The sequence below is a fragment of the Plecotus auritus genome (genome assembly GCF_963455305.1).
Source record: "Plecotus auritus genome assembly, chromosome: 2".
In the NCBI taxonomy this organism is placed as follows: Eukaryota; Metazoa; Chordata; class Mammalia; order Chiroptera; family Vespertilionidae; genus Plecotus; species Plecotus auritus.
Genome location: NC_137771.1, coordinates 201278362 through 201296045, shown reverse-complemented (window position 1 = coordinate 201296045; position 17684 = coordinate 201278362). Strand labels below are relative to the sequence as shown.

The window sequence follows — 17684 nt, the reverse complement described above, 5'->3', positions numbered from 1 at the left end:
GTTTTATTATGATTAAATGAGTTTTAATAAGCTACTCATGATAGGGTATTGACATGTTTAACCATTATGTTCATGTATACCCAAGGCACTGCAGAGAATTGCCAAATTATGTCCACTCTCATAGAACTTTGGCAGTACATTTATTGAGAGCTGATGAGTAGATGAAATGTAGGAGGCAAATCAGAAATACACCTATGAGGTGAAAGAAATGAGTTCTTGACTGATTAGATATGGAGGTTCAAATGAAAGAATGCATTTAAAATAGCTATGAGGTCATCAGCCTGGTGTTTATTATAGATATGATACTGTAAACTAGGATTGGTAGAATTTGTTAGTCATCCTGTACCCAGTGAGGTTTTTTTTTTTAAAACAAATTTACTTATTCATTTTTTAGGAATAAAATAGTTAGCATTGGCATTTAAAGAGTTGCTAAATTTTGCCTGGCTGGTGTGGCCAAGGGGTTGAGCATCGATCTATGAACCAGGAGGTCACAGTTCGATTCCCTGTTGGGGCACATCTTTAGGTTGTGGGCTTGATCCCCTGTAGGGGCGTGCAGGAGACAGTCAATCAATAATGTTTCTCTCATCATTGATGTTACTATCTCTCCCTCCCCCTTCCTCTCTCTTTAAAAAATGAATAAAAACATTTTTTTAAAGTTGCTATAATTTGACTCAAAACAATCATGAATTAGTAAAAAAAAAAAATTAAAATGATGTGGTCTTTGTCCTGAAGAATCCCATATTCTGCAAGTATAGACACATACTAGTATATGCATAAATAATACACTGTGATGATTGTTATATTAAAATATGAATAAAGGGTTAGAAAGTAAATATTAATTCTGCATAAAAGAGTTTGGGAGAAATTGCTATGAGGTGAAACTTTAAATGAGTCCTCAATGACATTGAATACATGATAAAGAACTTCAGGTTTCAGTATTTAAAAAGAGAACCAACTCCTTGTGCAAATATGTGAACTTATAGAAGGTTATAATATGTTATGAAAGAAAAAGAAGTAGGCATAAATGCCAAATATGATCTCCAATAGATAGGCAGACATTACATCACACAAACCATGTATAACATTCTAAGAGTTTGGAATTATTTTAATACAATGATAGTTTAAGTACAAGAGTGACCGAAAAAAAAAGATAAAATATAAAAATCAAAAGAAAGCATTCATAAACTGGAAATTCATATTTAAACATGCATAAAATCTGTTGATCACTTATTGATATAATTTAGGACTTTGTTATCAATTCTTGCCCTTACAATAAATAAACTTCTGGGTTATGTAACACTGGAGGATTTCAAATAGGCTTAAAGTACTATCTGCTTGAATATAGTGATTTTATTTAAAATAAGAAAGATAGTTCCTTACATCACCAGGAAGTTGATCCCGGGTAAAAATTGGCCATGTTTTCCAATACAAATCATGACGAAATCTCTTATGAATATGTTCCCCAAAACCATAAATATATTCACTGGGAAGCCTGGTTGAGATCTGTAGATACTGGTCAGAATATACCAAGGGACCAATGCTGGTGTCAAACCTGTACCATGAAAGAAGGAAATAAATGATCTAGAAATATTAAAAAATACTCTACTAGATATAGGTCTATGTTATTTTTCAGAATGTTTCATTTTAAAATGTCACTTGTTAGCCGTGGTCACTTCTTAAGAACACATCAATTATACCATAAGCAGAACTTGTTAATTCCATCAACATAATTTGATTTATCATCACCAATATATTCCTTCACATGCATTCTCTCCTTTAATCACAATCAAAAGCACAACTACCTTTATCAATCCCATTTCACAAATGACAGAATTAGGAAAATGAATTCCTGTTTTCTAAGGTGACAACCTCGTAGGCAGCAGAGCCAGATTTGAAATCCAGTTCTGCCTGGTTCCAGAGGCAGGCTTCCCTCCTCTAACACATATGCTAAAATTGAGTTCAAAATCATTTTTTTGAAAAAGAAAAAAGGTTGTATATTTTATGCATATCAAATGTATACTATGAGATACAAAATAACATGTAATATTTTTGTGATTTAACATAAAGGTAATTGCAAATTATAAAAATATATTTGAGAGAGGCAATTGTAGAGACATGATCCTGACTGCTTAATTAACCTTTCTTAGAGATGCAAAAGAATTTATCTGAAAAATTACTAAATTCCTTCTCAAATATTCCTCACACTGCATTCATAATGAAGGCATTCAATGCTATATTAAATTTAATATCTATAAATAAGAAAAGACCTTTAACATTACCATAAAAATTAGTGTCTCTCTGAATAGTAGTTTGTTGATCCTATAAATTGACAACAGACTTAAGATAAATAATAGGAAAATGACATGATAGGGGTTCTAGGTATGTGAAAATATAGGCAAAGCTAACACGTATCATTGATGCTCTCTACCTTCAACTTTGGTTGGCCTGTCCTGGTAATTTTCATCCGCAGAAAATAAAATCCCTGTATAAATATGTCTTTACAAAGATGTACACCACCCCCTTTTGGAAGGAAAGCTATTCTTTCTGAAAATGATTTAAAATTAAGATTTTCCTATTTCTAAAATAGGATAAAATTGAATAGTTATTTAACCATGCATAAAAGTAAAATAAGATAATTCCAGGAGAGCAGTGGAGGAGAAACCAAGATGGCGGCATAGGTAAACACCTGAAATTGCTGCCTCGCACAACCACTTCAAAACGACAACTAAAAGACAAAACTGACATCATCCAGAACCACAGAAATGCTGGCTGAGTGGAAATTCTACAACCAGAAGGAAAGAGAAAAGCACACTGAGACTCAGAGGAGCTGCGGAAGTAAAGTGCACAGCTGGGCCTCATCTGGGCAGCTCCAAACCCCAAACAAAGAGGAGGAATATGTAGATCTCTCCGTAGCTCCTGCTGGGTGGCCTCAGGCAGAGGCTAAATTAGCACCTACTTGGAAATCCAAGAGCCAGTGTACCCAGGGATCAGAGTGGGACCATCCAGATTATAACTCCTCAGATCCATAAGGGACACACTCAGGGGGCAGACTCAGTGAACACCAAAGCCCCACTGAAGCAAGTCTTGCCCCATAAGGGTGTCTCCAGCACAGAAGTTCTCCCAGCATAGACACAGCTGATTCTCACAGCCAATTGGTCTGGAGGTCAATTCCCCCCCTGTGATATCAACAACAATCAAGTCTTGGCTGGGGCAGCCTGGCCCACAATAAATGCCCCCCTCACCCCCCCCCCCCCTTTCACGGCAGCTACCACCATGGCCAGACCCTGCAGATGGAGATCCCGAACTTCGGCAACAGCATTCTGGAGTGCCTGAATGAGCAGCGGCTTCAGGGCCTGTACTGTGATGTGTCAGTGATGGTCAAAGGCCATGCCTTCAAGGCCCACCGGGCGTACTGACTGCTAGCAGCTCCTACTTCCTGGATCTGTTCAACAGCAGCCAGAGCGCTGTGGTAGAGCTGCAGGCGGCTGTGCATACCCAGTCCTTCCAACAAATCCTCAGCTTCTGCCACAGGGGCCGGCTGAGCATGAATATGGAGGACCAGTTCTTGCTCATGTACACGGCTGGCTTCCTGCAGGTCCAGGACATCATGGAGAAGGGCCCTGAATTCTTCCTCAAGGCGAGCTCTCCCAGCTGCGACTCCCAGGGCCTGCATGCCGAGGAGGCTCAGAGCCCTGGGGCTCAGACATCGAGCTGGACGGCCTGCAGCGCCCCGTTGCCCCTGGTGCCCCGTGTCAAGACAGAGCAGCAGGAGTGGGACTCCATGCGGTGCTCGCCTGTGGCTAAGCGGCTGTGGGACAGCAGCCAGAAGGAGGCCGGGTGGGCGGCGGCAGGGGCCGTGGTGAGCGGCCCGGCATGTCTGAGCGGACCAGCCCTGGTACCTCGAGCGCCTCTACTAGCGACAGCCCAGGCTCCTGTCGCAATGAGGAGGACGAGGAGGAGGATGCAGGCGCGGAGGGCACAGGCGAGCAATACCGGCAGATCTGCAACACCTACACCATGTACAGCATGATGAACGTCGGCCCAAGTGCCGAGAAGGTGGAGGCCCTCCCTGAGCAGGTGACCCCTGAGTCCCGGAATCGCATCCCGGTGCGGCAAGACGTGGCGTCTCCCCAGCTGAGCTCATCAACCAGATCGGTGACCGCTGCCACCCCGAGCTCTGGGATGAGGGCGACCCCTCTGAGAAGCGAGAGCTGGTGACAGGCACCAACGTGTACATCGCAAGGGCACAGCTCATGAACCCCAGGCCAGGGCAGGCACCCGGCAGGAGGTCCCGCTGCGGCGCCTCCTGGCCTCCTTCTCTGACCGGAACGCCCTGGCCAACCGCTGAGGCCCTGGCACCCGCTCTTCCACCGATGACCCCAGACGCAAACCGCTGGACGGTCGCGTCCTCCATGCTGTCAAGTACGACTGCCAGAACTTTGCTCGGACTTCAAGGAGAGCGAAACGAATGCCATTGCGGCTGACAAGAGCTGGATGCCCCAGGGGAAGCCGCCTGAGGGTGACCCTACACCACCTTCATCAGTGACACGGGCAAGCTGGAGTCGGGCATGATGGGCGTGGAGCAAGCACAGCTCTGAAACAGCCAGCCATGATGGCGAGGCTGGGCCCTCGGCTGAGGCCCTCCAGGAACCCCCACCAAGCCCTCCGTGAGGCCGTCACACTCCCCCCTCCCGGCACCCACCCACCTACCATCCTGGTCAGGAGCTACGGTCTGTCCCTACCCAGGACCCGCAGAGTGTGCTGCATGCTTTGGCCTCCCGTCCCACCCCTGACCCCAATCCGAGTGGGCTGGGAGAGGGTGGCAGTGGTGCGAGCTCTGCGTGGCCTTCTCTCTCTCTCTCTCTCTCTCTCTCTCTCTCTCTCTCTCTCTCTCACACACACACACACACACACACTCGTGCACAGTCAGCGAGTACTCGCTCCCCCCTCTTCTAACCCCTAGCAATTGTTTTCCCATTCCACTCAGCCAGGCCAGGCAGGGGAGGGGCAGTCCACCCTTCGCTGCAGCCCCATGGGACTTGCAGGGGCCCCAGGTGCTAAGGACCCCTCCTGCCACCACCTCCCAGTGCTTCCACGTTTCCAAAGGAGCCTTCCTGTCTCCAATCAGATTGTCAGCTGATTTCTCAACAGAAACTATGCAGACCAGAAGGGAGTGGCAAGAAATATTCAAAGTGATGAATAGCAAGAACCTACAACCAAGATTATTCTACCCAGCAAAGCTGTCATTCAGAATTGAAGGTCAGATAAAGAGCTTCACAGATAAGAAAAAGCTAAAGGAGTTCATCACTGCCAAACCAGTATTACATGAAGTGCTGAAAGGTATTCTTTAAGAAGAGGAAGAAGAAAAAGATGAAGATAAAAATTATGAACAACAAATACATATCTATCAACAAGTAAATCTAAAAATCAAGTGAATAAAAAATCTAATGAACAAAATAAACTGGTGAATATAATAGAATTAAGGGCATAGAAAAAGAGTGGATTGTCAGTTCTCAGGGGAAAGGGGTGAGGGGATGCAGGAAGAGACTGGACAAAAATTGTACACCTATGGATGAGGACAGTGGCGGGGGAGGGGGTGGTAAGGGCAGAGGGTGAGGTGGGAATTGGGTGGAGGGGAGCTATGAGGGGGAAAAAGAGGAACAACTGTAATAATCTGAACAATAAAGATTTATTTAAAAAAAAGAGCAGTGGAAACTCTCAAAAAAAAAGATAATTCCAATTACTTACAAAATATTATTGTTGCTTTTTCTAATAACTTTGATGCTGAATGGATTTTCTGTAACGCTCACATCATACAATGTATCAGAAGCTGCAGTTCCAGTAAATTCTTTTACAAACTGATGAGGAACTTCATATCTTCTATTATTTGGATCAGTGATCTACAAAGATTTAAACAAGTTAGCATTATCTTATTCAAAACTTTTATTTAACTTTCCAGTTCTGAATTAAATATTAAATGCAAATTCCAAATGGAAATTAATACACTTAATAATTTTATAAATGAGTTATTAATCTAGCCATAAACTTAATTTTAACATTGTTGAATAGCTGTGCACAAAATAAATTGTATAAGTTGTTAAGAGTACTGTGCATAAAATAAAGATACTTATTGACTGATATAAAAAACTAATAATAGTATTACAAAATATTGATTTTTGAATACTAGGTTTTTGTGAATTTAATTATCCTTGTTGCTTTTCATTATTTACCCCTTAGAAATCCCATAATGATTTTAAATTTTGTTTAAAAAATGCCTTAATTCCTATGAAAATTTTGCTAGACAGAAAATATACATGGGATATGATGTTTTCACTTTCAAATAAAAAAGACCATACTAGTAAACTACTGTTAAAAAAAAAACCACACACATAAAAGCTAGCTTATTTAAAATCACAAATACCAGTGATACCAATAAAAAGAACTAGGGAGTCTAAGTCACATTTATATAGCACAATTAACTCCTTTCTCAAATTAAAATTTAAACTAATTCTTAGTCACAGTTTGTGGTTGAAATAAAAATTACTACAGTTTATTGGGATTTATTCTTAAGATACGGTATTTTACAATGACTACATTATTAAAGTCCCCAAAAATACTGCCTGAGGAACTATTTATGTTACATTTGAGTACGCCAGCTCAGGGAAGTCTAGTAACTAGTCCAATTAGTCCTTTGCTAGGGAGTAAATATTTCTTGAGAGAGCAAATGTCTTGGTAGAATGAATGGTATGCTCATAACACGTTTTATTATTAACTTTTTTTTTTTAAGAAATCTCAAAAACCAAACCTTGAACCGAAAACGATTGGATGTCTGACTTTGAGTTGTGAGGACAAGAGTGTTAATGTCATTTCCAAATAGTGTGGGTGAAGAGATCCTGTTTAATTGGGCTTCAAGTCCTTAAAGAAACAAAAACGTGATATGAGTCATGCCTTTATATATAAAGATTAATAATTATTAAATGTTTTTCTTATATTTGCAATGTTATTGATTTTATCACAAATATTGATCTCTTTTTCAATATAGAAGATGCTATTATAAAAAATAAATTCTTAATATTATCATCTTGAACATTCTTGAATACATACTTTCCATTTGATTCTATTTAAGATATTTTCCAAAGATAAATTTAAAACATATTTTTTATTCCACTTCAAATATTTGATATTGGATCACCGTGATAGAAGAATCCTCACCAGTATTTGTCGTTTTAATTTCTGCAGCTGTATAGCCATGGTTATTTACAAAGAAACACCAAGGTATAACAGAATTATTCCAGGGTCTCCAGCAGCAACCTCGCAATTCACAAGTAGCCTGATAAAATATTTATAAAAGGAATTATATGGTTAGTACTGTTATCACTTGTGTCAATCTCTGTTTTCTTAAACATTCATTCACTCAAAAAAAAAAATGTTTAAATGAATGTTTTTTTAAAAAAGCTTGTTTATTTACATATGTTAACATATCATTCTTTTCTTTCTCTCATTTGAAAGAAATATAAATATTTTATCAATTGAATTGATTACATCATATCAGAGATTGATGCCCTGAGTTGTGTTTAATTTCCATACCCGTGCACATGATTGTAAGTTCTAAGGTTTCTGGCCTCTGGGTCATTACAATCCATTCTGTTGTCTTACAGTCAATGCAGAAGAACTAAAATATTTACTGTATACTAATGTGTCAATGGGCAAGCAATTCCACAAAGATGAAGATATGGCCCAGAATTCAAGTCTACATAATATATGTAATGTACTTATTTCCAGCTAATTGTTAGTTCAAAGTTTACTTCAACTATTTAAACTAGTGTATGTGCCAGGTGTTGCAACTAGTTGCTGCCATTATAGTCAATGTATAAAGCAAAATACTGTGTTTTCAGTAATGTTATTATTTATATGGAAAAATTGTGTGGAATAGGAGAAAAATTATATATGGTTATATAAAAAGTTGGGCCACATACTGATGTTATGTGTTAACACTGGTATAATTAAATTATATTTAATATTTAAATTTTATAGTGGGATACACTCATAACTTGAACACCTATGGTTTTTACTTTCTTTTATTTATTTGTCTGGAAAAAAAGTTAAAAACCCCCACTTTTAGTAGCTATATGATGTATACATGTAATCTTCTATCCTATTTCTTTTAACATCAAATTAAAGTGGCATCAGATAAACATATGTGTGCACACACCCACAAATATGCACACACATACATACATGTACATTATGTACTCTCAAGTGTGTGTGGCTTTTGATCAGGCACTTTTTAAAATATATTTTTATTTCAGGGAAGAAGGGAGAGGGAGAGAGAGATAGAAATATCAATGATGAAAGAGAATCATGTATTGGCTGCCTCCTGCACGCCCCACACCAGGGATTGAGCCCACAACCCAGGCATATGCCCTGACTGGGAATTGAACCATGACCACCTGGTTCCTAGGTCTCTGCTCAACTACTGAGCCACACTGGCTGAGCTGATCAGGCAATTTTATCTCTAGTTATCTAACTTATAGAAATACTCCCAGCAATACAAAGAAATGATTGCATAAAAATTGTCATTTACGGTAGTCTTTATTTAGAAAATATTTTTAAAATGTGTAAAATTAGACATACACATACTTATTTAGAAAGGTGTAAAGTTTTAAAAACAAGAGACAATAAATAAGCAAATTTTAATCCTATCTTGCTAAAATAAAAAAATATTTAGTAAAATGGGGTTACGTGAAGTTCCTCAAAACATACTGTATGAGTTTTCAACAGCAGTGTGGCACCCATGAAAAGGGTAGTTTGAGTCAACAGAAATTTATTCTCTCACAGTTGGGAGTCTAGAAGTCCTAATGCAAGGTGTTAGCAGAACCAGGCTCCCTCTGAGGCCATAGGGAATAATTCTTCCATGCCTGCTCCCAGCCTCTCGTGGCTCTTGGCAACCCTCCAATTCCTTGGTTTGAAGATACATTATTGCAATCTCTACTCCCACCTTCACATGGCCTTCTTCCCTGTAGTCCTCTGTGTGTCAGCCCTCCTCTTACAAGGACAGCAGTCACTGGATTTAGGGCCCACCCTCATGCAGTATGACCCCATTTAACTAAGTACATATGCAAGGATCTATTTCTAAAGGAGGTCACACCTGAGGCTCCACTTAAACATAAATCTGTATACAACATCATTCACACAGTACATATATACAACAAAATATTAATTTTAAAGTGTATATCACCTCATGCTCTTAATATATTAATAATTTGGGGTATTTTTATAGATTTTGATACTTCTTATTTATGTTTATCATTTGCCTTTTTTCCAGGATTTCAGGCATTTTCTCCTATTACTTTTTTTTAAAATATATATTTTATTGATTTTTTTACAGAGAGGAAGGGAGAGAGATAGAGAGTTAGAAACATCGACGAGAGAGAAACATGGATCAGCTGCCTCCTGCACACTCCCCACTGGGGATGTGCCTGCAACCAAGGTCCATGCCCTTGACCGGAATTGAACCTGGGACCCTTGAATCCGCAGGCCGACGCTCTATCCACTGAGCCAAACTGGTTAGGGCTCTCCTATTACTTTTAATTCCTCTTCTAACTTCACTTTTCTTTCTGCTTCATTTGAAAAAGCAAAACAATTAAAACATTAAATATTCACCAATAGGCATAAACTTTAGTAGGTAAATATAAAATAAACTCATTTTCTTATTTTTATCTTATGTGTATATAAATACACATATAGAATTATATGTAATCATATATACTGGGTTGACTCTGTATTATGAACTGAATTGTGCCCCCCAACCCCACACTTCATATGTAGAAAGCTCTAACCTTTAATGTGACAGTCTTTGGAGATAAACACTTTAAGGTGGTAATTAGAGTTAAATAATGAGGTCATTAAGTGAGGCTCATCTGATAGGATTGGTAAACTCTTAAGAAAAAGAAGTCTCTCTCTCTCTATTTCTCTCTCTCTCTCTCTTTCTCTCTCTCTCTCTCTCTCTCTCTCTCTCTCTCTCTCTCTCTCTCTCTCTCTCTTTCTCCTCAGAAGAAAGGTCCAAGTGAAGACAAAATAATGCAGCTATCTAAAAACCAGCAAAACTCTTACCAGAAACCAACCATGATGGCTTCTTGACTTCTAGCTTCCAGAATTGTGAGAAAATAAATGTCTATTGTTTAAGCCGTCCAATCAGTGGTATTTTATTATAGCTGACTAATAAATAGTTTCTGGGTAGCATTATTTCTTAAAACACCATTTGAAGTTCACCTTTTATTCTTAAATGACAAATATAAAATAGATTAGCTAAAAATTGTTGAATTCATAAGTTTAATTCATTTCACATTGAAAACACTCTTGAGCAGTTTAACAGACTGCATTAAAGACTAATAGTAGGCATATAAACCTTAAACCAATGGCTTTTAAATGTTGTTTCTCTTTAAGATCCTAATAATCCAAAATTTTCCTAAAATAATTGTATGTTAAGCTTCAATTATTTCCTAAGAAGAATATTAGCTTAAAAGAATATCTGTCCAATTTGCTCAGTGTGTCACATTAAACACTGGTATTTAGCTATTTTTCTCAGTTATTAAAGACTAGAACCCACTATTCCTAAAGTTGTCTTATGAAAAAAAATCTCACCTATTTTCAAGTTCTCATGGCAAATTAATTAGAAAAGTTTGTGAGATTCAGATATGCATATTATAGATATATTTTGTGTGTATAACAGATTATATATATATATATATATGCATACTATCTGCATATTATAGAGATATGCAATATATTAGACATATTATGCAATAAGCATATAATAGGAAAATATATAATACTAGAGGCCCGGTGCACAAAATTCGTGCATGGGGAGGGGGGTGTCCCTCAGCCCTGCCGGCACCCTCTCCAATCTAGGACTCCTCGAGGGATGTCCGACTGCCCGTTTAGGCCCAATCCCACCTAAACAGGCAGTCGGACATCCCTCTCACAATCCAGGACTGCTGGCTCTCAACTGCTCTTCTGCCTGCCTTCCTGATTGCCCCTAACCACTTCTGCCTGCCAGCCTGATCACCCCCTAACCACTCCCCTTCCCACCCTATTGATGCCTAACTGCTTCCCTGCCAGCCTGTTTGCCCCTAACTCCCCTCCCCTGCAGGCCTGATCCCCCCCCAATTGCTCTCCCCTGCAGGCCTGGGTTCCCCCCAACTGCCCTCCCCTGCAGGCCTGGTTGCCCCAATTTCACTCCTCTGCCAGCTTGGTCACTCCTAACTGCCCTCTCCTGCTGGCCTAATTGCCCACAACTGCCCTCCCTTGGAGACCTGGTCCCTCCCAATGGCCCTCCCCTGCTGGCCATCTTGTGGTGGCCATCTTGTGTCCACATGGGGGCAGGATCTTTGACCACATGGGGGCAGCAATCTTGTGTGTTGGAGTGATGGTCAATCTGCACATTACTCTTTTATTAGATAGGATAGAGGCCTGGTGCACGGGTGGGGGCCATCTGGTTTGCCCTGAAGGGTGTCCCGGATCAGGGTGGGGGTTCCCTTGGGGTGTGGGGCGGCCTGGGCAAGGGGCCTGTGGTGGTTTGCAGGCCGTCCACGCCCCCTGGCAACCCAAGAGGAGGCCCTGGTATCTGGGGTTTATTTATCTTCTACAATTGAAACTTTGTGGCCTGGAGTGGAGCCAAGCCTTCTGCTTGCTCGGTGATGGCAGCCGTTTTTTGGGGGATTTATGTATCTTCTATAATTGAAACTTTGTAGCCTTAAGCAGAGGCCTGGACCGGCCAGGGTGTGTGGAAAGCTTGGCTTCCTCCATCACCGGGGGCAACCCTAGCCTCCTGCTCTTTCCAGCTCCATGGCTGCCGCCATTTCTGTTTGGGTTTGTGTATCTTCTATCATTGAAACGTTGTAGCATTGAGTGGAGGCCTAGGCCGGCAAGGGCAGGCGGAAAGCTTGGCTTCCTCCATTGCCGGAGAAACCCAAACCTCCCTCCTGCTCTGTGGCCGTAGCCATCTTGGTTGGGTTTGTTTGCATATTCACTCCTGATTGGCTTGTGGGCGTGGCTTGTGGGTGTGGCTTGTGGGTGTAGCAGAGTGATGGTTAATTTGCATATTACTCTTTTATTAGATAGGATATTTTGAATATATTGTATAATGGTATATACTATTATGATGATTAATATATAATATTTATATTACATATATAATACATTATAATATATAGATATTGAAAAAGGTGAATACACAAAGACACACACACACTCATTGACCTTATTCTCATGCAGGTTATGAAGACCAAGGAAGAGTCAACTTAAGGTTATATGAATCCATTCAGTTACCCTTAATTATCTCTATTTCAGCTTATTCCAAATTACCAAATAATAAAAAATTAACAATATTCAAACAAACAACCTTACTTTATTTTCCACTGATACTTCTCAATGCCATTACAAATACTCTATTTGAGAATAGATATTCTCTCTCAGTGTTATATATTGTCAAAGGTTTTTTTTGTGGTTTTTTTTTAAGAAGTTGATTTGAGAGGATAAAATTTTAGGAAAGTTTATAAAATTAACAATACCTTGTTAAGTATAAAAATGTTAACTTTTAAATTTGAATTGAATAGAGATACAGAAAAGCAAGCTCAATTATTTCTATTATCTCTCATCTGTTTATACAGAACTATATTAAAAAGATGAATGCAGCCTAATTAATGGCTATGTCTTCAATAATATTGTAATTGATCCAATATTGAGTAATATCCTAATATCATTTATGAATATATCTGTTCATAAAAATATTAAAAACTTATTTATAGACCTTTGTTGGAAATTGATCTGGAATGCAGTTTATTCTCTTGTTGATAGGGTCATATAGCTCATTTGGACATTTTCCTGACCCCGGATGAACAGTGGTTGAACGAGTAGTTGCTGGAGTTGAAGTAGAACCGGTACTTGCTGGGGGAAAAGGTCAATAAAATGAAATGTGATATTATATCATTTTTTTCATATTTTAAAGTAGTGAATGCTTTACATTGAAAATACATGGATATTTTATATAATAAACTAAAATAAACTCGGCATTAAATTAGAACCCGCAAATTCAGATCTTAGTCCTCAAAAGGAAAAGATCCAGATGATATTTAAAAATAGGTTTGTAGAGCCCTGTTGACTGTTTCTTCAGAAAAACAAAAATATATTCACAGAAGGTCTTGAAGTAGATTTAAAAGGAAACAAAAAGTACATTCCCACCATGTTTACAACTTGTTTTGTATAGATGAAGAAAGAAGATGAAGAAACATGGGTGGGAAAGTAATGTAGAGAAGGAGACAAAAATTAAAGAAATAAAAAGAAAAGTAGGAGAAAGAAGATATTCGGTGGTAATTAAAAGAGAAACCAGGGAATAGCAATGAAAAATAAATCCCAAATCCTATATAATAAAAGGCTAATATGCAAATTGTCCCTATAGGTGGGAGTTAGACGACCAGGAATTAGATGTGTGCTGACCACCAGGAGGTGGCGTGGGACATGGTGGGCATCCGTGATGCAGCGCTGGCAGCGGGTGGCAGTAGAAGTGCTGCTGGCCTCGATGGACCCCTATGAGAGTGGGACCTCGGCAGGATGGTGGAGCAGGTGAGCAGGTGGCGCCAGGCCAAGGCAGGTGCAAAGGGAGGCCCTGGCCAGCGGCGGCAGCAGGCAGCCGGGAGAACGGAGACCCCAGCCGGAGGCCAGCAGCCGCTAGGGACCCTACCCATGCATAAATTCCATGAACTGGGCCTCTAGTCTACATAATAAAGAACTTCCTAGCCATCAAGTATGGGTAAGCTTAACATGATTGCTTCGCAATGTAGTGAGCTTTTGGTTTACTGGAAAAAGATAAAACGAAAGACTAAGAGCAGTAGAAAGTGCTAACTACAGTTACTTTGAAGATAACTTAACATCCATTCCAGTTTTGATTTGGTCAAGATAGAATGATGAGAAGAGAAAGTAGATTAGGTTGACCAGAGTAGTATTCATCCACGCTAAATTAGAATAGAATAATTCATAAAGGAGGTAAACATTTCAAGCCTTGTTTCCCTTGCCTCTCTCTCTCTCTCTCTCTCTCTCTCTCTCTCTCTCTCTCTCTCTCTCTCTCTCTTAAAGAGTCTAAAACAAACCGGGTACTCCCCCAAATTTTCCACCCCCCTTTGCAAGTGTCTGAAAGCCAGAGTATAAAGCCAGGTCTTCCCACTAATTGGAAGAGTCTCCTGGTAGACAATTATTCCACCTTCATTAACACCTTGATCCCTTTGCCTCTTTGCTGCTTCCCAAGCAGCCCACTGTGGGGAAGAGGATTAATGTGAAAGCACACAGATTCCTTAATTACGATGGCTCTTCATGGAAATAACTAGGATATAATGGATAGAATAAGTTGGAGTAATTACATATCTTAGCCAAATCTGTTTTTTATCATTTCCATCTCATAAACTACTTTTCCGAAAGCCTAACTATTGTGGAGTAAATGTCCCTATAACTTCATTATATTGTGCAATTATTTTTAACACTACTTACCTTCAACAGCAGGTGTCCTGGTTGCTAAAACAGCAACTAGGGCAATAGCTATTATGGTAACTATAATAAAGAGGACAATCAGAGTGATTTCTAAACCACTAAATTTTTTACTTGCCATCTAAAAAAAAAAGAAAATAAATATTTGTTTAAAATATAAAATACATAGCTACAAAAAGCCATCATCATTATCATAAAATTACATACATTTTTTGAGTTAAGCACAACACAAGCAGAGCTGGAAACAGTTCCATAAATTTACAATCTAAAATAATATACATCGAAAAGTGTAAACAACACATTCAATTTTAAGTAAAAGGAGTGAATTCAGGATGTGTATTTAGTAGCACATTAAAATGAAATAATTTTTTAAAAAGGATCTCCAAACAGGTGTGCCTTGCTCTCTCATTTTTGAACATTTTTCAAGTCTAACAAACCTCAAATTTGTACCATGTTGCTTAATTCTCACAAGGATACAGTGTATGAAAAAAACACTGTTATGCACATTTTACTTAAGAATTTCAAAGTAAAAAAAATGTAGTTGTTCCTACTATAACTATTGTCTCTCAAATTCCAATAGTTTTCTTATAACCATATTGTGAAAGGATTATAAATATGTGAGAAAATACAAATATAACATATCTAAAAAGTATAAATATAAAAATGAAAACTAAAAATATATTATATATATGCAGTATATAATTGTGAGTTGTTGCTTTAAAAAGATTCAAACTATATAATCTTCAAGTTCTGTAAATAGCAAATAAAATATATCATGCAAAACTATATATATTAATTTTAAGATAACATTATGCATTTGAGTTAGCATCCAGAAGATATCTAAATATAGATTGGGAAGAACTCATTTTAGTAATTATTTTATTTTATTTTATTTATTTTACTTTATTTTATTTTTTTTTAATATTTTATTGATTTTTTACAGAGAGGAAGAGAGAGGGTTAGAGAGTTAGAAACATTGATGAGAGAGAAACATCGATCAGCTGCCTCCTGCACACTCCCTACTGGGTATGTGCCCGCAACCAAGGTACATGCCCTTGACTGGAATCAAACCTGGGACCCTTGAGTCTGCAGGCTGATGCTCTATCCACTGAGCCAAACCGGTTAGGGCTCATTTTAGTAATTATTTTAAAGCTTATTTGTTTAATTTTGTTTTGACTATACATCGCTCATCTTTTCTAACCTTCAGGTTTTTATAGCTTTTCTGTATTCTATAATTTTTATATAAATCTTAACTCAATGGTTTTTAAATTAACTTTTTTTGAGGGGGGCCTCTCACACTAGTTTCTTCTCCTGCACATATCTATGTCAATTCATATACCAAATTGTCTCACCCTAAAGCTTCTTTTCCCTCTCCCATATCTTTCTACCACTGACAATCATTCTACAAGTCCTGTTGATTCTACTTCCAAAATATTTTCAGAATGATGCCCATAACTACAACATCTTTTTTGGATAATACGTCTTAGTGCATGCTATTTTTTAAAATATATTTTATTGATTTTTTTACAGAGAGGAAGGGAGAGGGATAGAGAGTTAGAAACATCGATGAGAGAGAAACACCGATTAGCTTCCTCTTTCACACCCCCTACTGGGGATATGCCCGCAACCAAGGTACACGCCCTTGACTGGAATTGAACCCCAGGACCCTTCAGTCTGCAGGCTGATGCTCTATCCACTGAGCCAAACCGGTCAGGGCAGTGCATGCTATTTAACCTTTCTTCAATCCTTCCATATATGCTTTGCTAGGTTAGTTCCAATTCATATGCCATTTTCTCAGTGAGTCTATTTCTGCTTACAGAGGCAGAGTGAATGTATACTTTTTCCATTTTACCATGGCAGAGAGCAAATCTATTGCAATTATTTATAATATGTTAATTTCCCTATTGGATTATTGTATTTTCATAACAAGAATCATAAAAGTCGTTCTGAACCTGACATCGAGTAAGTACAACCTCAATTTTTATGATATAACTTATAGATATTTAAATGTTTTGTAATTCACAAATATGTAAGCTGTTTATTACATTGATAACATTCAAATAAACTAAATAGAAACTAAACCTTACAGGTGATATATAAGCTGTTCAGAAAATGAAACTCAATTGCTCAGTGTTATATGAGAAATGACACAGTTGCATTTAATGTTTAACTTTAAATAATTTAAGTCTCATTCAAAGTAATATCTTACTTTGTTATCAAGAAGCAATGGGGAGATAAGGACACATATGTAATAACTTAATAAAAAAAAGAATCCAAAAATAATTGTGCTGTTTTTTTATTAAGGAAAGTAAAAGAAATGCCTATCGTCATGAAACACACCCTCTTGTATCTAGAAAATGAGAACAAAATTAATGTACTAAAATTAAAATTCTTAAGTGAATATTCATAAACAATCAGTATTAAAATTGTTCATATGTTCTAGAATCTAGATGGTAATAACAGTGATATTATTTTTAATCACTAACTTTAAGTAACATATTTTTTGAGGAAATTATATACTTTGGGGATATTATGTCCTTTCTCTGTATGTTATTTTCAAAATGAGTAATATATTATTAGATGGTAATGTGGTGATTAATCTTTAAAAGATTTACTAGAAAAGATCAAATGTTTTATTAATGTACCATTCTACTCAGCCTGTGTATATATTTTTTAGATAAAATATATTTAATCATACTTAATTAGAGTATTTTCTATATTAGAAAATATTTTGATCCTTATTTTCTTCTCTATAAAGCAATTAAACTACACCTGCTATAAATTCACTTAAATCTGACAAAAAGTATAATGAAGAGCTGGGCAAAGAAAATATTCTTACATCTTAAAAAACTAGAAATCTCCTCTCCTATTTTAGTACAAGAAGCTATATATTTAAAATGGCAAATGGAAATATGTTATCTTTAATATTTTAAAGAAGTGCAGATAGGAAGATTGTTAACATGAACTAAGAGAACACATAACTAATTGGAAACACGAAAATAACAAAGAATTGTTACCCATAAACTTACCTTATTTCATAGCTTGTTCTGTTTGCTAACTTGTACCAGAGCTGGGTAATACTGCCAAAGTAATGATCAGGGAAAACTGCTCAGGTATATATCAAGCTACTCATAAAGTTTTATTGC

General features: G+C 37.9%; 1 protein-coding gene and 1 pseudogene across 2 annotated transcripts in view; one reads left to right on the top strand and one right to left on the bottom strand.

The window, feature by feature from the left end:
- Positions 1–14659, bottom strand: part of SI (sucrase-isomaltase) — a gene marked incomplete at its 5' end in the record, with an annotated part of 91799 nt that extends 77140 nt beyond the window's left edge. Inside the window, 6 exons of the mRNA XM_080654252.1 lie at positions 1381–1552; positions 5749–5900; positions 6806–6915; positions 7213–7330; positions 12812–12948; positions 14542–14659. Of these exons, the coding sequence (XP_080510378.1) occupies positions 1381–1552; positions 5749–5900; positions 6806–6915; positions 7213–7330; positions 12812–12948; positions 14542–14659 (807 nt within the window). The remainder of the gene's footprint in view (positions 1–1380; positions 1553–5748; positions 5901–6805; positions 6916–7212; positions 7331–12811; positions 12949–14541) is intronic.
- On the top strand, positions 1842–4671 carry LOC308242645 (nucleus accumbens-associated protein 1-like; annotated as a pseudogene). The gene is made up of 2 exons: positions 1842–1861; positions 3266–4671. The product of its transcript is annotated as a nucleus accumbens-associated protein 1-like (transcript).
- Positions 14660–17684: the final 3025 nt, after the last annotated feature.